At 41.8% G+C, this 21,612-nt stretch overlaps 1 protein-coding gene across 1 annotated transcript in view; it reads left to right on the top strand.

Annotated features, from left to right (window-relative positions):
- Nucleotides 1-729: 729 nt before the first annotated feature.
- LOC139648658 (ubiquitin carboxyl-terminal hydrolase 34-like) overlaps nt 730-21,612 on the top strand; it is a gene marked incomplete at its 3' end in the record, with an annotated part of 69,747 nt that continues 48,864 nt past the window's right edge. The window contains 4 exon segments of the mRNA XM_071524840.1: nt 730-1,047; nt 11,688-11,778; nt 15,299-15,857; nt 17,057-17,107. Coding sequence (XP_071380941.1) covers nt 1,005-1,047; nt 11,688-11,778; nt 15,299-15,857; nt 17,057-17,107 — 744 coding nt within the window.

Raw genomic sequence — 21,612 nt, 5'->3', positions numbered from 1 at the left:
TCTTATCTTTGATCATGACACTGGTGAGGAGGAGAGAGGCCAGGAAACTGACAGTCAAGATGCAGTAAAGTTTTCATGTGTAGTTTTGGGCCTATGTCCTGTCTTTACTAATAAAATCATACCGGTCAGTTTTGTTATTATTTGGTGCCACTATTTAAAATTTTGAAATGGTTTCAAAACAAATGTCCTTGTTAATATGAGTTGTATGAGCTCAGGTCAGTGAAGCCTGCGGCCGTAAATAGCAAATAGAAGTTCAAAACTTGTAATGTTCACAAGAACTTAAGTTGATAAAAAAGGTGTAACACAACATTAGGTGATAATATATGTATTATTATGGATTTATAATCAGCTATAATGGGGCGGTCATTTTGGACCGGGAACACATAATTAATTAACTTGAAACGAACACAACAGGAGGGATAAATTGTTCATCAACCGCCATTAAACAAAACTGAAGAAGAAGAAGACGAAGAAGAAGACGAAGAAGAAGAAGAGCAGCGAGTGTGTAGCCGGGAGCGTTCGGCTTGTTGATTCCTCGCCTGACTGCACTCGGCTACTCTCGTCTATTTTCTAGGCGTGCAGGCAGGTAGTCATCATAAACGAGCCCAGTTGTAAACATTGCATGGAATTATCGCGAGACTACCGGAAAAAGCCGACCGAGGCGAAGGAGACAGAGCGAAAAGCCCCGAACTATCAACACGCTGTGCCCCCCCTTTTTCAACATGGCTGCCGTGTCTACTCTCTCAAGTAACGCTCAGACTGGAGACTGACTCGATTCTATCTTTTAGTGCCTCTGACTTTTGTGTATATCAACTTCGCCTGGATGCACATTACGTTTGCACCTGTTGGTTCCCCTGGTTTTATTTAGTGGAATAACCTTCACCAATCACTTCTTCCATTGGGCCTTTTCCCCAAAAACAACCAGCTGCCAACCAATTGTAACAGCCAACAATTTCCAATGCAATGGTTTGAGTAGGTGCACTCAGTTTTCCTCTTCATGAACAATGTGTGAGAACTGCGCCGAGCTGGTGGAGGTTTTAAATGAAAGTAAGTAACCAAACATTTTATTTACACCAGACGATGTTGAACTAGCTGCATGATGTTAGCAATGGTACCCACTTGTCTGGACTGCAAGCTTGCTAGCATGCTAACCCGGCTAACGTTAGCTAAATATAACTTTGTGTGTTGTCTTAGGGTTAGTCGGCTAGCTGGCCTTTTTGCCCGGACTTTGCAGACATTGGGGATGATGACAGTGTTTCTGCAGTTTGCAATCGTTATGTTTTAATGTCAGGTTGCGTTGATTAAATGTGAGTGCAAATGTCATCTTCCCTTCCAAACTGGCAGTCAGTTTGGGCCTGTCTGTCAAATATTCCACGGAGGACCTCAGGACTCACTAGCTCCCAAATAGCTCAAATCCTGTTTACCTCGTTATTATGACATTTCAGCCATCGGTTATTTACCTAGATATCAATTACTTGTTGTACATGGTGCACGGTGGAGATGATGAAGGATGGTGTTACTGCCAAATGCGGGTTGTATGGACTTGGAAGTTAGCTAGCTAGTTAGCTTGCGAGGAGCCTGACTTTGTTTGATGTGTTTGTCAGGTCAGTCTGCTAGCTGTCCACTCCAGCTCATTTCGCTGCCACCCATTGTTTTGTGGATGGTCACATTCACAGTTCAAACTATTCTGTTGACTGTCAATAATATGCTTGCGATTAATTTTGCAGACACGAAGATGATAACGTAAATTATTCAACTGTGGTTTTTGGACTCATAAATGTTAGTTTAAGCTAGCGGCACTAAGCTAGCCCAGAAAATTAATGGCTGCAACGAGGCGCATATTTTGGCACATAGCATAATGCACGGTAGCAGATTTATGATTTTCGGCCTGTGTTATCCAGATGAGCTTTATTCTTCGCTGGTGTTGGTGATGAAATTCATTCTTGCCACCTTGTCCCTGTTAACCTACAGGGCTAATGTTAACGTAGCAAGCTAAATAGCAGATTGCCTGTATAGCTCGCTAGCTGTTAGTACAGGCTTGCTAACTGGGCCTTGTTGCACATAAGGGGTTTTGTAAGCCAATGAACAAAGACTTTTTGTGTTATTACCGCGTCCCTCCCCATTTGAAGTCATCATTTTGCAATGCTTACTAATGATTTGTCGTTTTCCTGTTTATACAACATGGTTCATTCTTTTGTCTGCCATGAACTGTCTGAAGTGTCCACCAAGCAGCCAAAGCTCCTCCTGTAGACTGTAGGAATCCACTTTAACACACAAAACAGTGAGCCTGATCCTCCACCTGACTGGAGCTTGGGCTGACTGATTTCGACACAGACTTCATATAGGGAAAACTAGGCAAAGGTCTTTTTGGGACGTTGACCTCTTGCTTGAGATAATAAACTCATTGCCTTTTCTGTTTTGTGACACTGGAGTGTGCATATAAATATCAAAGCCACATTATAGATGTGTGAGTGCCTTGCAGCTGCCTGTTTTGGAAGGAGTCGGGAATGACATCCTAATTGTAGTTTTGATTGAGCATTTAACCAGTTGGCAGTATTACAGTTTATAAGACTACATTGCATCATGCTGACTTAGAAATTATTTTTTTCCTGAGTTGAGAGTAACTGCTTGCTGGAATGCAGCCCAAATCTGTGACTTTTTGGAGATGTAACTTGTTGTTGAGATGGTCCACTTTCTAACATCCTGTGTTTGGCGACCACATGACCTGTCACTCAGCTGTTACTGTGACAGCAGGCTCTCACAGGTTCAGACTCTGCAGTGTATGTGTGTGTGTGTGTGTGTGTGTGTGTGTGTGTGGGTGATATTTGTTGTACTCCTGTCCTTTGGAGGACCAGTGTCACCACAAAGCTACAAATATGAGTGAAGACATTGTTGGGTCTGTGTTAAACATAGGTTTTAGTTTTACATTTAGAGTTACTAAAGTTTGGTTAGGGTTAAATTCTGGTGTATTGACACATTAGTAACTCTTACCCTTTCACCTTGTTGTAACATGGCCTGGCTGATTAAGACACAAATTTCAAAAGGGAAAAACTTTGCCAATGTCTTTTTCACAAGTTCACTGCTTGTGCATGAGAAAATAAAACTGGTCGGCTTTTCTGATTTGGGACAGAATGAAGGATGTTGGTTCGCTGTTGGGAAATGAATGTTCCCAAGGGAGGCCCTCACAACTGTAGTAATACAAACTTGTGTGTGTGTGTGTGAGAGAGTGAGGGGCGGAGGGGGGAGGCACAGCAGGGGCCTGTCGGCTGTGACAGCTCTGTCTGGGAGACTGGCAGGTCCATGTGGTGTTTCTCTAGGTGACCTTTGACCTCAGATTTGCTGTAGCAGCATGCCTGTGTGTATGTACGACAGGGAGGGAGAGAGTATCCCAGGGTTCCCGCTGGTCAGTGAATTTCTGGAATATCATTTGAGTTTCGAGGGGTGTATTCCAGACAGGGAATTCGATAAATTCTCTGGGGGAAAGTCAGGGAATATAATTTTACAAATAGATTACTTTACAGGAATATAGCAGAATGTATTTATTGCATTAGGTGACTTTCAGAGCCAGAAACATAGCGACAGAGAATGTATTGGTATTTGGTGTTGACTAGGAGTGTTCAGTTGGTCCTGTGTGGAGAAAAGGAGGGAACTGAGGTTTTGCAGTCTATTTTCAAGTCTTGTTTTCCCAGTTTATTTTCCAGTCTTGGTCTTCCAGTTGGTTTTTCAGTCTATTTTCAAGTCTTGTTTTCCCAGTTTATTTTGCAGTCTTGGTCTTCCAGTTGGTTTTCCAGTCTTGGTTTTGCAGTCTATATTCCAGTCTTAGTCTTCCAGTCTGTGTCTTTCAGTCTATTTTCCAGTCTTGGTTTCTAGTCTTGGTTTTTCAGTCTTGGTTTCTAGTCTTGGTTTTCCAGTCTTGGCTTTCCGGTCTATTTTCCAAGCTTAGTTTTCCAGTCTTGGATTTCCAGTTTATTTTCCAGTCTATTTTCTGTGGCTTTAGTGTTTTTGTCGTCAGAACAAAGGCCGGGTCGGCCCAGATCCTCTTATCTGCCTGATGCTCAACACAATGCTGCTCATTGTTTCCCTCATCCTGTCTCACTCCCTCACCCTGTCTCACTCCCTCACCCTGTCTCACTCCCTCACCCTGTCTCACTCTCTCGTCCTGTCTCACTCTCTCATCCTGTCTCACTCCCTCATCCTGTCTCACTCTCTTTCTGTCTCTCTCTTTCATAATGTCTCTCCTTCATCCTGTCTCACTCTCTCATCCTCTCTCTCTCTCTCTTTCATCATGTCTCTCTCATCCTGTCTCACTCCCTCACCCTGTCTCACTCCCTCATCCTGTCTCACTCCCTCACCCTGCCTCACTCCCTCACCCTTTCTCACTCCCTCATCCTGTCTCACTCTCTCATCATGTCTCACTCTCTCATTCCCCCATCCTGTCTCACTCTCTTTCTGTCTCTCTCTTTCATCATGTCACTCCCTCATCCTGTCTCACTCTCTTTCTGTCTCTCTCTTTCATCATGTCACTCCCTCATCCTGTCTCATTCTCTTTCTGTCTCTCTCTTTCATCATGTCTCTCCCTCACCCTGTCTCACTCCCTCATCCTGTCTCACTCTCTTTCTGTCTCTCTCTTTCATCATGTCTCTCCCTCACCCTGTCTCACTCCCTCATCCTGTCTCACTCTCTTTCTGTCTCTCTCTTTCATCATGTCTCTCCCTCATCCTGTCTCACTCCCTCGTCCTGTCTCACTCTCTTTCTGTCTCTCTCTTTCATCATGTCTCTCCCTCATCCTGTCTCACTCTCTCATCATGTCTCTCTGCCTAGTTAGTTTTCTGTCTCTGTAGCTTTCTGTCTCTCTCTCATTAATCTAGGTTATAACTGTCTCTCTCTCATTCTGTCTATAGCTCTGTCTCTCATGCTGTCTCTCTCTATAGCTTTCTGTTTCTATAGCTTTCTTTCTCTCATTCTGTCTCTGTAGTTTTCTGTCTGTCTCTCATTCTCTATAGTTTACTGTCTCTTCTCTCTAGCTTACCGTTTCTCGCCCTCTGTCTGTCTCTCTAGCTTTCTGTCTCTTTCTTTCATTCTGCCTCTCACTCCATCTCGCTGACTTTATTTCTCTCTAAAGCTTTCTGTCTTTCTCTCTCACTCCATCTCACTGACTTTATTTCTCTCTATAGCTTTCTGTCTTTCTCTCTCGCGCTGTCTCCCTCTGCTCTCATTCAATCAATTCAATTCAAATGAGCTTTATTGGCATTAAATACTTCAGTGTCTGTTGCCAAAGCAAATCAGTGCTAATCAATAAAAGTAGCAATAATCACAATAAACATAATTGAACAATAGAAAATAGCAGTAATTGTCATCTCTCTATAGCTGTCTGTCTATCTTTCTGTTTCTTTCATTCTGTTTCTATAGCTTTATGTCTCTCACTCCTTTTCTCTCTCTGGCTTTCTTATTCTGTCTCTTTCTCTCTCTCTTTTCATTCTGTCTCTCTCACTCCCACACTCTCACTCTCTTGCTTTGTCTTTCTTACCGTGTGTCTCTCTCTATAGCTTTATGGCTCTCTGTCATTCTCTCTCTCTAGCTCTCTGGCTTTCTTATTCTGTCTCTTTATCTAATTTTCTCTCTTTTCATTCTGGTTCTCATATTCCCTCTCTTGCTTTGTCTTTCTCTCTCTCTCTCTCTCTCTCTCTCTCTCTCTCCCCCTCTCTCTCTCTCTCTCTCTCTCTCTCTCTCTCTCTCTCTCTCTCTCTCTCTCTCTCTCTCTCTCTCTCTCTCTCGCTGCATTTCTGTTTCATTCTGTGTGTCTCTCTCTGACTCAATTCAGTTAGGCTAAATTTAAATTCAATGAGGCTTCATTGGCATGACCACAGTAAATTTACAGTATTGCCAAAGCACATTGTGCTGTAAGGTGGTAGGGGCAGCATGAATGATGTGAATGTTATCAGCAAAATAATATCAATATCTCTCTCCCTCTCTCTCCCTGCACTGGCTCTCATTCTGTCTCTCTTTCTGACTCAGATTTTTCATTTTACTTTCCCTCTCTCTCTGTCTCACAGCACTGACACACCAATCACTGTCTTTCTCAAATATGCACACACACACACACACACACACACACACACACACACACACACACACACACACACAGCTGTCAGACTGGCAGCTTGACTGTTCAATGGCACAAAATGACGGAAAACACATTTCAGGATTTCCTAATGTAACAGTAGCCAACTTTACCAATCAGAGCTAATGTATTAAAGGGAAAATCCACCATAAAACACTTAACACTGTTAAAAACGGCTATTGGCGATGTAACTTGGATTCCTTTCTGTCTGTCTTTTAGTAGTTTATTGTATTTTTCTTCTTGGTGGATAACCGGCCAATCGTAGACGAGGTGACGTCACCTCCAGATGTTTCCAGCAGCTACAGTGGAGTTTGATATGAGAAAATGTTTCAGGATGTAAAACATCAGCGGTAAACGTCAGGTTTTGCTGTCAGTCCCTCAGAATCAAAGAGCGAGGGCTTCTTTCTAGAGCCGACATTTTGCAGCGAGAGACGTTCAACAATCATACAGGGAGAAATCCATCGCAGAAGAGGAGAGAGACCAATTTCTCCACCCACAGGAGCAGGAGAGAGACCAGAATGCAGTGCAGCAGAGAGACAGGTTGTGTCTTAGAAGTAGACGAGGCAGGTTGAGGGAAAGTGGGTACACCAAAAAATATATTTATAAAATGCCTATTATAAATTGTTATGGTATAAGGTACAGAAGGTACAGAAGAAGCTCTCTCACAGTTAAAATATGTCATGACAAGAGGCAGCAGGGTGGGCTAGTGGTTAGAGAGACTGTCCCGTAATCTAACAGTCACAGGTTTGATGAATTCAACCGCCAATATGTGTCCATCAACAGTATGTCCTGTGTGTCCATGAGCAAGGCACTGAACTCCTACCTGCTCACTCGTTATTATTCGCTCTGGACAAGAGCATCAACTAAAAGCCTTATAAACGGAAAAATGTAAACTTTTTTGCCTCCCCGACCTCAAGTTTCCAAACTGAATGTTGAGCTTCTCCTAATTCAATTCTTCAGTTTTCCAGGGCAACAAACCTAGAATCTCTCCTGGCATTCACGCCGCAGGACAGGAGTATCGTGAGGTTATCCTCTGCCTTGCTAAGAAGTTCGGGGGGGGGGGCGAGGAATAGGTTCATGGCCTATTTTTGATTTTGGAAAATCTGATGCTGACATTGTTGAAACTGTCCAGCCAGGCAGGATCTGCAGAATGTGTGACCTGGTCCAGTGGCTGTCAAACTTTTTTGGCCCGTGACGCATAAAGACAAAGTGAGTCAAGCTGCTAACTGGCAGACAGGGAGAGAGCGTTCACAGAGCAGTCAGCTGTGACACCAACCAACCATTTTGATTGAACCTTTTCATGCTATTTCACCTATTTTCCCCACTAACCAGAGGTGGGATGTAACAAAGTAAAAAATACTTCATTACTGTACTTAAGTAAGATTTTCAAGATTTTCAAGAGAAGCAACACGAAGAAGAGAGAAGCAACAAGAGAGAGAATTAACGTTAGTGAATTCAGCTGCTATAGGGTTAGGTAGGGCTGGGCGATAATTCAATATTATCGTTTATCGTCTTTCAGTGGAATCATATCGCGATGATATGAAGATATTTTGATATTGTGACACATTTCTGCTGTCTAAATTGATGATGACAAGCAAATTTTACTCTCATAAAATGAGGTATGGTAGGAATATTATTTGAATATTTCTGTTTTGTTTGACATCACACCTAACATTACCATTCATTTCAATGAGATGAACATTAATTTCATTATTTAGCATGATTTTGCGTACATGAACCATATCGTGATATATATTGATATCGAGAAAAATCCTTATGATTATCATGATATTGATTTCAACCATATCGCCCAGCCCTAGGGTTAGGCTACTGTTAGTGATCTGTGCTGCAGACTCTTTCTCATCTGGGATCCAGAGGAACGCTCCACAGAAAACCAGTTTAGAACATTAGAAATGACTTTTTTAGAGAACGACCTTTACTTTTATACTTCAAGTAAATTTAAGTCTGCGTACTTTTATACTTTGACTTGAGTAAAGGATTTGAAATGGTACTTCAACTTCTACCAGAGTACATTTTTAAATGAGTATTTGCACTTTAACTTGAGTAGAGAATTTGTGTAGTGCTACATTGAACCGTCTCCACCACCCAGGTTGAGAACCGCTCACCCGTTTGAACCAGGATGTCTTTTGGTAACGCCACAGGTGAAACACATTTTAGGCGTTTAGCTGATGCTCTTATGCAGATGGACCTGGAGGGATGAACTGTTAAGAGGAACTTCCCGCGGAGAGGTTCTCCACCGTGCAGATAGAGAGCCGAGCGGCCCACAGATAAGACAACAACCTTGAGACTCCAGCAGTGTGTGGGGGTTAATATTTTGTAAACTGCTGCCGGAGCGTTGCGGTTTGCACTTGCACTCCTTACTGCTGTCTGCTGGTGATGTTGGTGGTCTGGGAATTTGAGCTCGTTCTGCTGTTGAACTCATTGCCCTGGGTAAGAGTGGCAGCTCAATGCCTTAAAATGTAAACGTCTGGGCGTCCCGTCAGCTCGGCGGTCTGAGGGGCGTACTGTGTAAAGGGTTTCGAATCCGACCCAGAACCTTTGTCACATCTCATCCCCCTCTCTCTCCCTGATCTTTCCTGTCTCTCTCTGTACTTGGAACTGTCTAATAAAGGCAAAAATGGCCAAAAATAATCTTAAAAAATAAAAAATGTCTTCCCATTTTGCATCATAGGCTGAGAACTGATCTCTTCACAAAGTACCTGCAGGAGTTTCCACAGCAGATGTGTCAAACAGTTTTCATATAGGACACTATAGCTTCACCCCCTGTGATCTAAACCCATTATTTTCCATGACTTTACACCACGCATTAATGATTTTTTTTTTTCCTGTTTGCATCCTTGCACTCAAAGTTGAACCTAGCTGAACTTATGCTCTGTGCGTTCTGATGAAACCTTGGTGCCGCCAGTAGAAATGGTGAGGTAGCCGACTGGGAAGAGAAAGAAAAAAAAAAAAGAGGAAACATTTATTTTTGCAGCATCAGTTAAGTCATCAATTAACCAAATTCAATACAAATCTGAATGTGTATAGTGGAAAAAGTCATGGTTTGCAATGGCATGAATAATAAACTTGGCTAACGTCGCTAATCTCAGCTTTTTATTTTCCAAACACAGCCAATTATCAGTGTTTTAGACGGGGCTTTCTGATATTATAAAGTTAATGTTGAAGTTGTAACATATGCTTATGCCAAATCTTGTTTTGGCCAGCAGACGCTATAGTTGGACACTGTGTGAGTTGTGGGTTTTGCAGTTGGGTCTTGTGCTGTGTTGCAGGCTGTATGAGAGGTTGACTGGAAATCTTAACGTCGACTTGACTAATCTTAAACTCCAGGACCGAGACTTGGCTGCACCCCAACCCTTCTGTCAAACCGTCGCATAAAAAAAATGGCCTGTGGTCCGATTTCTTTTCTTAGCACTTCTCTCTCACATGATCCTTCAGGGTCGCAGGAATATCGTCAGGGTGCTGTGGCTCTGACCTTTGACCTCCTTAATGGTGGTTGCTTGTAATTTTGGTGATCGAGGAATTAAAGCTTTTTTTTGGCTCATTATAAATCACTCTGGATAAGAGCATCCGCTAAATCAGTGGTTCTCAGTGTGGGGTCCGAGGACCACCAGGGGTCCTTGAGGGGGTTCCAGGGGGTCCCCAGCAAAGTGATGAATTATTAAACACAATTAGAGAATGTAGATGAATGACTGTTTTGATCATATTTTCATTGTTATCTCTCTACCTACAATACAGATAGTCATGGAATTCTGGACAAAATCATATCTAACAATAAAAATATTCTCAGATTTGGGTCCGAGAGACAAAATCTCATCAAATGGTGGTCCATGGCCCTAATGTGGACTAAAGTAGGGGTCCTTGATATGAAAAAGGTTGAGAATCACTGCGCTAAATGCCTAAAATGTAAACGTCTCCCTTTCCCTTTAAAGATCCTGAGTTCACCGCATACTGCTTTAGGGTTAGACTGATATATCAGGCCGATAGCAGCCAGTCAGTGTTGCCCAATGTGGATCTGATGGAGGTGAGCATATGATTTTACTGAACAGCTGCAGGGGTGTCAGTCTGTGAAAGCTGCAATGAAACCTGCCTCGCCCTGACTTAAAGAGCTGCTAATGCACGCCGTGTCATTTGTACGGCTTTCAGTGGAGAGTTTTAGTGTCCCATGACGGTCTAAATGCCGTTTCAGAGGCTTTTCACCCTGACAAGAGGAAAACTCTGAAAGAAACACTAAATCATGTCACTTATTTGTAAGAAAATGGTCAAAACTGAAGAATATTGGAACAAAATATCAGCGACCGGTAGCTTCAGTCCGAAAATAACAGTATGGGGTTCAAATAGGTTTACAGTTGGAAAATTTGGATTTAAACGCCTCCAGCCTGGCTGAAAGGCTGCAGTGTCTTCAGAGCCTGGGAGTGTGATCACAGTGTACAGGTGCCTCCTCTCCCCCCTATTTGTATTTATATCCATCCTGAGCTGTAGCCATAAAACGGGTTTAATGTTGGAAGACGGGCTGGCACCACGTCCCTGTTCCCAGACAGCGACATCAAAGCGGTGAAACGACATCTTCGCTGCCGCTGTTGTTGGAAAAGAGCCAAAGCTGTCAGGCCGATATCCCAAAAACCACTGGAAATCTGGAAGTTGACCCCGGTCCTGAAGCCTCTGTGGGACGGGTTCTCACACAAAACGCAGGAGGGGGTTCGGTTTAATTTCACTGAAGAAACCGTCCTGCTCGCATGGTAAAGATGGTTGATTTAATGCTGCTCTAGCTGGTTTCTGTGTTGTTTTTACTGTGGTCTTCCAGGGCCAAATGAGGATGAGACACTTCATTCCTTTATACAAGGGTTTGACTGATATGGGTCTTGTTTTTTTAATGATTATTTTTTGGGCATTTTCGCCAGTTGAAAGTAGAGAGACAGAAAGGACTGGGAGAGAGGTCTCGGGTGGGATTCGAACCCGGGACGATGCCAATACCAATATTTTTGGGTTGAATAGCAGATAGCCAATTGTGCTGAAAGGACTAGTTGATGATAGAAAATTAACCGAATGTAATTCTGATAATTGATTTAATCATTTTAGTCATTTATCAAGTAAAAATAGCAACAATTTTCAGGTTGATTTGCTGCTTTTCTCTGTTTCATATCATTATAAAATGAATACTTTGGGGGTTTTGGCTGCTGGTCAGACTGAGTAAGCAATTTGAAGAATCCATTTGGGCTCTGATAAGTTCATGATGATGATGACATTTTATAGACGAAATGATTAATCGAAAAAATAATGAATAGATTATTCGATGATGAAAAAATGAAATAATCCTCAGTTGCGGCCCTAATAGCTGATATTTTGTGCCGCTATTCAACATCTCTGTCTTTGTACTGAACAGCTTCCAGGTGTGACTGTGTGGAACTGAATATGAAACGGGAAGCTGCTGAGAGAGAGCAGTGTTCAGTCATCCTTCCTTTTGATAAATAAAGGTTAAAATATACTGAACTTCATTAGCTGTATAACATGTGAGCTGCAGTGTGACCGGTGCTCCTTCTCTCCTCAGTATCGGATGCAGACGGCAGCGAAGGCGGCTTCCAGCTGAAGAAGGAACATGCCCTGCGAGTGTTGGGCTACATCAGCTCCTGGACCCAGAGGTCAGTGTGTCTAGAAACCACATCCCACTGTGAATCCACTGAAATGAAAAATTATAAATTTGAATATTAATGATAAAATCTACATAGTATTAACACATGAAAACAGGGCGCAAAGAACGGGCAATACAATCTAACCAGATAGTTTCTATCAGGAGTTCATCGTCATCTATCAGCATTTTTTTTTTAAGATTATTTTTTGGGCATTTTTGCCTTTGTTAGAGAGATGAAAGTGGAGAGAGACAGGAAAGACTGAGTTAGAGAGAGAGGAGGATGACATGCAACAAAGGTCCTGGGCCGGATTTGAACTAGGGCTGAACAATTAATCGAAATCTTATCGAAAGCGCAATATGGCCTACTGCAATTTTCAAATCGCAGGAGGCGCAATATTTGTTCAAGGCGAAATGTGTCAAAATACCATTTTAAAGTAAATATTGTGGTGCTGCAGAGATGTCCTGGCCTACACATCATATTCTACAGACTTAAGAAAACATCTTTGTTTGGTACAGATCCCCGCAAAAATCACACCATGATCATTTTAATACGTTTTTCAATGAAAATGAGAATAATGCTGTAAAAATGATCATTCCCTCTAATATCGCAAATCATATCACAATTGCAATATCAGTCAAAATAATCGCAATTAGATATTTTTTCTAAATCGTTCAGTCCAAATTTGAACCCAGGACAATGTGGTTACATGGTATGCATTTTTTTTTTTTTTTTTTTCTTGAATTTCTTGTTATTGAATTTCTTGAAAGATTTGAGTTGGTGTTCTGCGGTTTCTCGCCTTTTACTGAGGGGAATTAAACATCTTCCAAACAGGCATGCAGGAGGAGTTAGGAGGAGCAGGAATCTCCGATATTGATATTCCGAGCTCTGGAAAAAATTAAGAGACCACTGCAAAATTATCAGTTTCTCTGGTTTTATTATTTCATAGGTATGTGTTTGAGTAAAATGAACATTTTGTTTAATTCTATAAACTACTGACAACATTTCTCCCAAATTCCAAATAAAAATATTGTCATTACTATTGTGTTATTTAAAAATGAATATGAACTTGTTTTCTTTGCATTATTCGAGGTCTGGTCTTTTTTGTCATTTTAACCAGTTGTCATTTTGTGCAAATAAATGCTCTAAATGACAATATTTTTATTTGGAATTTGGGAGAAATGTTGTCATTTTTTCCAGAGCTGTATGTCGTATACATCACGATATGGCTCACATATGCAAAATCACATGTTCATTAATCAAATTAATGTTCATCACATTGAACCGAATGGTAATGTTAGGTGTGATGTCAAACAAAACTGAAAATTTCAAATAATATTCCTTAAAATGTTTCATACCTCATTTTTTGAACAAAATGTGCAGACAGCAGAAATGTGCGTCACAAAATCCCCAAATCACCACATCATCAATACGATTCCACTGCAAGATGCCAAAAGATAATATTGAATTATCGCCCAGCCCTAATCTCACTTGTTGATAGTAAAAAAAATGAAAATCGGCCAACTCAAAATAATCATCTCAGGCTGCTTGAGTGGATGCAGAAGAGCTTGTACGCTCAGTCAACCTTCCCCTGGATAAATTAAGGTTAAAAACATGGAATAAATCCTGTTTTTTCTCCCTGCTTTACAAGTGCAGACCGCACTGTAATCTGTTATGACAGTCAAGGCCATCAGAGGACAAGCAGGTTCTGAGTAACAATGTTTTTCATTTAGTTAGGCTGTTTGTTTTCGGTCTATGCTAATTCGCCCAGCAGGAATGTTTTTGCGTGGGTGAAGGAGCCTTGAAGTCGTTGACCTTAACGCAGAGGGGCTTCTCATCCAAAATGTGCTGACTCATCCTTTACAGTTACTAAGACCTTCGTTCTGCCTGCTGTCATTTTTTAAAATTTGTGTTTAAAGCCTCCATCTTTATTTAAGAAGATACCACTAGTGACACACACCTTGACTTAAGTGATGGGAAAGAGAAACATTAGGTGGCAAAACATGAGTGTATATGCACTCACACACACTCGCTTACTGGCTCACACACACACACACACACACACACACACACACACACACACACTCGCTCTCTCTCTCTCTAACACATCCTCACACTTTCACACACCTTCCCACCTCCTCACACACTCGCTCACTTTCCTTCCCAGGATGTGGCAAGAAATTTGAGTCGAGGCATAATTTCTTCATTTCAGTTTGTGTTTACGTCCTTAGATTGTCACGCCTCTATTTTCATTTTATTGTCTCTGCGTGTCTTTGTTTTTTCCATGCCTGTGGCTGTCAGAGACATTTCCACTTGGGAACAATTATGTTGATTTGGAGAAAAGCTGAGTGGATAAAAAAAACCCAAGGGTTGCATTTGATTTTGTTTTGTTTTGTGTTTTTTTTTTGGTTGACAGCATGTGAAGTTCATATCTGTATTAAGACACGAAGCCATGTGCAAGTCATTGTGAAAACCAAAGCGTTCTGCGGTTGGAGGGAGATGATGCTATTTTTACACAAAGTTGCGGTTCACTGAGAAAACAGGAATATGAGTTTTGATTGAATCAAGCCTCCTGGCTTGGTTTAAATTGTTTCCAACACACAGGATCTGATGTCACTATCCCTTAACTATTTGGGTGAGCACCTATGGAGAAACCTGGCTCGCAACTTCGCAAGTCATGTACTAAAGGATATGATTTAAAAAATAAATACAAATAAAATCCAATAAACAGATTAAAGATTTAGTATCTCTATGATGCTAATAAAAGGCTAAAACATCCCTGTCTCATGTTAATCTTCTCTCTGACAGACCATCTGTACTTAATGCAAGCTACTTAAATATTTGTTCATACCGTTTCCTCTTCTGTGAATTTTATCATTATATTTCATCAGTTGTTTTTTCAGTGCTTCTGTGTTTTATCACTGTGCAAATAAACTAAAAGAAAGCGGAATGGGAGTGCCTTTAAATTCCACTGGATGGGAAGTTTTTGTTCCAGTACGGGCAGGAAAGTGAGTTTTGAAAGGCAGAAATATCAGCAGCTGAACAAGTAATCATTGAGTCATTGGTATTGATCAACAGCCCTATCAACCCCCTGCAGATATACACTAGCAGGCAAAAGTTTGGACTCACATTTTTTTTTTTTTTTTTTTGCTATTTTCCACATTTTAGAATAATAGTAAAGAACCAAAACTATGAAATAACACAAATGGAATTATGCAGCGACCAAAAAAAGTGTTAAACAAATTCTTTTTTTTAAAGTAGCCGCCCTTTGCCTTGATGGAAAGACAAAGGCTTTGGAAAGAAATTCATACATAGGATCAACTTCACTATTTATATTTGTCTAAGAAACACATTTCAAGCATTTAAGCAGAAGCCTTTAGATCAAAATGGGTTTAAGAGACTCAACAACATTCAGTCAGGTGGGTCCAGACTGTTGACTGGTATACTGTGTTATGGTCATTTTGTGCTATGTGACAGTAAAAGTGGTACATATTGCCCCTTTTAACATCTTGTTCTCCCCTTTCCCCTCCAGACAATGTCTCTGCTGCTTCAAGGAGTACAAGCACCTGGAGGTTTTCAACCAGCTGGTCTACGCTCTCATCAACCTGGTCATCGCCCAGATCAGCAGCCTGAGAGACCGCCTCTGCTCCATCCACGCCCACACGGGGGATGTGACCGGGGCGGAGGGGGCGGGGTCAGAATGGAGCGGGGGCGTGGCCGTACCCGGGCCCCTCCCCCAGCCCTCCTCGCCCGGGGAGGACGAACCGGTGAACGTGGAGAGGGACTCCGCCGAGGAGGACGCCGACGCCCCCGACCTGAACCAGAACAAGACCCAGAGCCAGGGTCAGGGTCAGGGTCAGGGGGCGGGCCAGCCGGGTCAAGCCCAGGCGGAAGCGCTCGGGCCCGGGGAGGGAGGCAGCGGATCTGGGGCCGGTGAAGCCGGAGCCGGCGGCGGTGTGGACAGCCAGGACCCCTTCAGCTCCTGGAGCACAGAGGAGAGGGAGAAGCTGCTGCTGTGTGCTGCCAAGATCTTCCAGATCCAGTTCCCCCTCTACACAGCCTACAAACACAACACACACCCCACCATAGAGGTAAGAACCGCTCGGAGCATACGCCCAACACACCGCCAGGCCGATTGACTCTGGACTCGTGGTGTTTTGTTTCTTGATCAAAAACGACTTTGCCAAGAAGCTCTGTAGGAAGAATGTGCTGATGTAGCTTTTTCACTGTCAATACCAAGTATCGATCCATCACTTAAACTGAACAATATCAACTTTGACTGTTTAGTTTAGAACAAATATGATTGAGATATAACCCATTTTTCTCCTTTATAGGGATGGGACGATATATCGAAATTCACTATATAAATTAGGGCTGAATGATTCTGAAAAAATATCTAATTGCGATTATTTTGACTGATATTGCAATTGCGACATGATTTGCGATATTAGAGGGAATGATAATTTTTACATCGTTATTCTCATTTTCATTGAAAAATGTATTAAAATGATTATGGTGTGATTTTTGCGGGGATCTGTACCAAACAAAGATGTTTTCTTAAGTCTGTAGAATATGATGTGTAGGCCAGGACATCTCTGCAGCACCACAATTTTTCATTTAAAATGGTATTTTGACACATTTCACCTTTAACAAATATTGCGCCTCCTGCGATTTGAAAATTGCAGTAGGCCATATTGCGATAAAATTTCGATTAATTGTTCAGTCCTAATATCAATGCGTATTGTGGGTCAGGAACATGAATGGTGATATCAGCTCCATGTTATTCTGCTGTAGTAATCACAAATGAGACTCTTGACCATCACAGTTTCACAAGCTCTCCATCCAAATTATATTATTGTCACTTTGTAACGACATTTTTAAATTGTTGTTTACATTCCAGCAGCCAATGGCATCGCTGGAAAGATTTGTGGCTCAGAAATAAACATAATTCTGCACAGTCAGACTTTGTCGTCATTTAACTTTTATTTATTGCATCGTATCCTGGTTGTATTGAATCCGAACCCCATATTTTATATCGAATCATATCGTGAGATAAGAATATCGTCCCATCCCTCCTCCTGTAGCATCATCATGCCAATATCTTTTGAGTGTGAAACATCGGTCTGGTGTTCAGAAATAACAGACCGCTGAATTAGACCTCAGTGTTAAACAAAGCCTTGTAATAACTATATATGACTATTAGGATAACAGTTTTGCCAACACTTCTTTTTGAAATGCATCGCCTCTCTTCCTCTGCTCCTTCCTCTCTTCCTCTGTCTCTTTTCTCCAGGACATATCTGCTCACGAAAGCAATATCCTCGGCTCCTTCTGCGACATGAACGTAAGCAGTCCGCCCCTTCTTCTTTTTTTTTTTTTTTACTGTTGATTTCACCGCTCCATCTCAAAAACACAGGAGACAATCAGTGTGACTGTCACTCAAGTTTTTGTACCAATATTCAGTCTCTCCTTCCCTGACAAAGCCTCCTGATTTATTTTAGTTTTTGTTTTTTTCTTCTGTGGCTTTTATTTATCTAGGGAAGGCCGACTGGTCATGCATGCTCTATTTCAGCAACGCTCCGCTTCACATTCACATTCACACAGCTGCACACATCGACGCAGAATTTCAGTCTGATAAGAGGTTTTCTAAAAAAGATATGGCAAAGGAATTTGATCATTTCTAGGATTTGAAAAAATTGGTAATGGCGCAAATAGCCTGGAAAAGCATGGGAAATGAATGACACACATGGCTGCACATTTTATAAATTTTTGACCCACCGTTATTTCACATATTGCAATATTTGTTGTTTTTCTCTTGAGCTAGTGTTTGAAATGTTGTAGTCGACAGTTATATGGCTCTGCTGCTATCTACATCATAGTGAACATCAGCCAAAATAATCAAATCCTGTTAAGATGTTAACGCCACTGTCATTTGGAGTTATAGCCAGTTTACTACTGTCTTCGTCTGATTTACATTGCATGCCATATGTAATTGGATTTATTCGACTTTACGATGTCAAACCGAGCTTGAAACTGTTGTCCCAGCTAACAGCCACGCTAAACAAAAAGGCGGCGTGTTTCTGAGGGATTATTTCCTGGAGGAGACTTCCATTTCTTTGGTTGGTTTTGGTTGGCTTGACCGAACCAAGTGAAGGCTTCATGTTTACTGTGACGGTTTATCTTGGTCTTTCATACTGTACAAGAATGAATGGCTGCAAATGGCTTCTTCTGAAGGAGAAAAACGAGCTCTGATATCTCCAACTTTTCTGACTGTGTGCAGAAACCAGAGAGGAAGAATGGAAAGGAGAGGGGCTAATCTAGGCGATGGCACAAATTTAACAAAACACACCAGTATAATATCCTTTAAGTAATGTAGGAAAAGTATTTAGTAGTTGCTTGATGCCACCGGTCCCGTAACCAAAGCGCGGCAGGTTTGATCCCTGTCCAGGCTTCAGGGAGCCGGAGCCCCTGCCTGCTCCTTCACCGTAAGCTGCTGTGGACAAGACTGTCCGCCGAATGCCAGGACTGTAAATGTGAAACGAGTCCCTGTCGTCTTGTTCTCCTGCCGGTCATATCTCTGTGATTTATGCCATCCTGAAACTATTTCTGTTTTATTGGGAAGCCGCACGAACAAGTGCCGTGCCCAGAGCCCGAACAGCTGTGCTGCATTCACAAGAGGAGGGGGGGGGGGATACTAGATTTAGGCCCGAGGCATGCTGGGAGGGAGGAAATCAGGCTTCATCAAGGATGGATCATTTGAATAAGGCCCATGTGCGGCAAGCATTGTCAAACGTTTTGATCTTTTTTGTTACTTCTTCACATGATCGCTGTAGGGACTGAAGGTTTACGGCCTTGAACCTTTACGCTCTTTACTTTTAGTTGCTTGTTTAAGGCCACGGTGTACTTGTTGCGGAAACTAATGTCGGCACTTTCGTACGGGGGCAAAATAGGACAGGTTTGTGTGGAAAAAAAACTCAAGATATGGCTCAAAATATGGCAAAGGAATTTGATCATTTGTAGGTTTTGAAAAGTCTGGTAATGGCACAAATAGCCTGGAAAAGCATGGGAAATGATTTTGAGCGGTAATGACAGCGGTGTGCTTGTTTGCGGAAATTAATTTTGGCAGGTTCGTACGGGGGGAAAAAAGGACAGGTTTGTGGGAAAAAAAACAAAAAACGAAGCACCGCATTGACTTCAGACCCGGTAGTGTGATGTTTGCTGTCCGAAATAGTTTGATTCTTTGTACACTGACTGCCACTGCATGACCATCTGCAGTGAAATATCTAAAATGTCTAAAATATCACATGGTTGGTTGTGTTGCCTTGTGGAAAAGTGCCTGTGTTTTCCTTTTCCGCTTTATTGCCTTTGTTTCCGTCTCCATGCTAATATCTCACGGTCAATTCTTCAGCTGCTTTTGTCGCTGTTGGAGAAGAGCGTCAGCTAAACCCCAAAAATGTAACGCAAATGAGACGCTGATCTGAGATAAGTTTCGCTTTTCAGTAATGGTGGAAGTTTATCTTGTCACGTGACCTGAGCGGTTATCCCAGAATCTGTCAGCCTAATCTCAGAAGTCTGATTCTCAACGTCCAAGATCCAAATATAAACGTCCTCTGAGGTGAGGTTTCAGGTTGCTCCGATCGGCTCTGTGCACGGAGCCTCGGCTTGGATTTGTTTTGTACTGTGTGGACCCAGCTGAGTTGTGTTTTTGGATATCAAACATGAGTGTGTGTGTGTGTCCGTTCTACTTCTGTGTACAAAAGGACCAAATATCGATGGGATAGAGAGTTGACTGAGGGCATTTTTGGGGCTTTTATGGTTACGGCTTCTACTTTAGGGCGAGGGGTCAGATTCATTAAAACAAAGACAAAACCCACACTCCCACCATTAACCGTGAAGACGAAGAAAACCTTTAGTTTAGTTTATTGAGTTTATTTTTATCAGGGACCATGTACAAAATACATGAATCTCAAACAAAGAGAGAAGATGCTTTGTACCAGATTTAGCTGCTAGCTAATTTTCATCTGTAGTCCCTGGGCAGGTGAACAGAAACAATAAAACACAGAGCAAAACCTGTCATCTCCACTACAAATGGACCAACAACAACAGCAATCTGACTCCAATCTGCATATGCCAAAAATCTGATTTGGGCTGGCAGTCTGAACAGAGCCATACGAAGAATGAAATGTAGAAGATCACACATATACAAAAAAATTGCACACCTTACGTTTTTGAAAATGAATAGGTGACCTTGAAAGTACTTAAGTAGTTAAAATATAGCACCCAAATTCATCTCTCTCCATCCTGGCATCAACACATCACCAGGACAAGATCATGATCATCTACAATGTCTGATTTTGACCGGTGTCATGTCTCACCCCAAAACAAGACGAGTTTGAGGTCTTGAATCTCACCAAACAAGACTTTGAAAGTCATTGAAAATAATTTCTTCGTCCCATGGTCCTGATGCCGCTTCTTTATTCTCGGATGCAAATTTGAAGGCGTCAGAATCGAGCTAAAAGCGAGTCTCTTCAACACGACCGCAGTCCAGGAGGCTGAGCGGTTTTCCCCCGCTGAGCTCCAAGCTTCTCGCTCTTATTAAATTCAGTGTGGTTTCCTGCAGATGAAGTCATTGTCCCCCAGAGAACAGTAACGTGTCCCTCTGGCTCGCCGGCCCGTACCTTCCCACCATAATAAAGTTTTCATTAAGCACAGGGGCAGTGGCTTTGGGACGGAGCGAAGAGCGGGCTGGATAGAGATGGATTGATTCCTTCATTGATTGCTTGCTTGATTGATTGATTATCCCACAGCGGACATTCAGTTGTCACAGCGGCAGTAAACCTCTAACACAATCAACAGCTTAACAAACCCAGTGTCCACAAAGGGCTGGTAAACTAAAAAAAACAATTACCCTGCCATGAATTGTTTTTACCGGCTAAAATAAATAAGTAAATATGCCACCTGTTTTCAGTTTTATGTGTTCAGTCGGGTGTTACGTGAAACTCTCAATATAGAGACAAACAGATTTAGAGTTTAGTCACACTTTATTTGGATGATCCAGTGTTGATGCTCAGCTTCCTATCAAGTAACAATAAAGTATCACTAAAAAGTCTACTGGGTTTCAAGTGAGACTCATAATTGTGTGAAAAGCGGTCTGTATAGATATTCAATGTCTGGACTAGAGTTAAGGTTAGGGTTTGTGTTCTTGTTAGAAATAGGGTCAGATTAGGTTTGGGTTTAAGTTTAAAAATGCGGTTAGGGTTCTGTAGAGATGCAGCAAATAGGCAACTGACACTTTGTTGAACATCTACTGATAGTGAGCTGAGTATCAACACTGGATGATCCAAATAAAGCGCATCTATTAAACATCTCTTTATTGAATTTTCAAAAGGTTCTGGTATACATAATACAAGATCATCATATAATACACAAAATATAAAACTGCCCTCCCCTTTCCAAACCCCCTGATCTCTCCTACTAATAAAGCGTATCTAGAGTTTAAATCAAGTCAAATCAAGTTTGTAATTCATTTTTAAGTGCAGCAGAACTCAGAAATTACACATTTTATCGACATTTAGTACTTGGCGGGAGGTAATATTGAACACTGAACAAAACACATTTTTCAAAGCTAATAAAACATAAGAACTCTGAATTTGCCTTTCTGTTCAATCACCTGACCTCTTAACAAATCAACATATTCAGTAATCACATTTAACACACACACACACATACACACACACACACACACACACACACATCCACACATATCCACATTCTTCTCAGTGATGTGTCTATCTTGTACAGTTTAATGTCCTCGGTGTCTCTGGCGTGACGCCCAAGACAAGCGTCCCT

The sequence above is a fragment of the Centroberyx affinis genome, unplaced genomic scaffold, assembly GCF_046629955.1.
Source record: "Centroberyx affinis isolate AG114_WGS23_722 - 3 ecotype Tasmania unplaced genomic scaffold, CSIRO-AGI_Caff_v1 ptg001237l_1, whole genome shotgun sequence".
In the NCBI taxonomy this organism is placed as follows: domain Eukaryota; kingdom Metazoa; phylum Chordata; class Actinopteri; order Beryciformes; family Berycidae; genus Centroberyx; species Centroberyx affinis.
The sequence above is the reverse complement of the archived record's forward strand: the minus strand, read 5'-3'. Positions and strand labels throughout refer to the sequence as shown.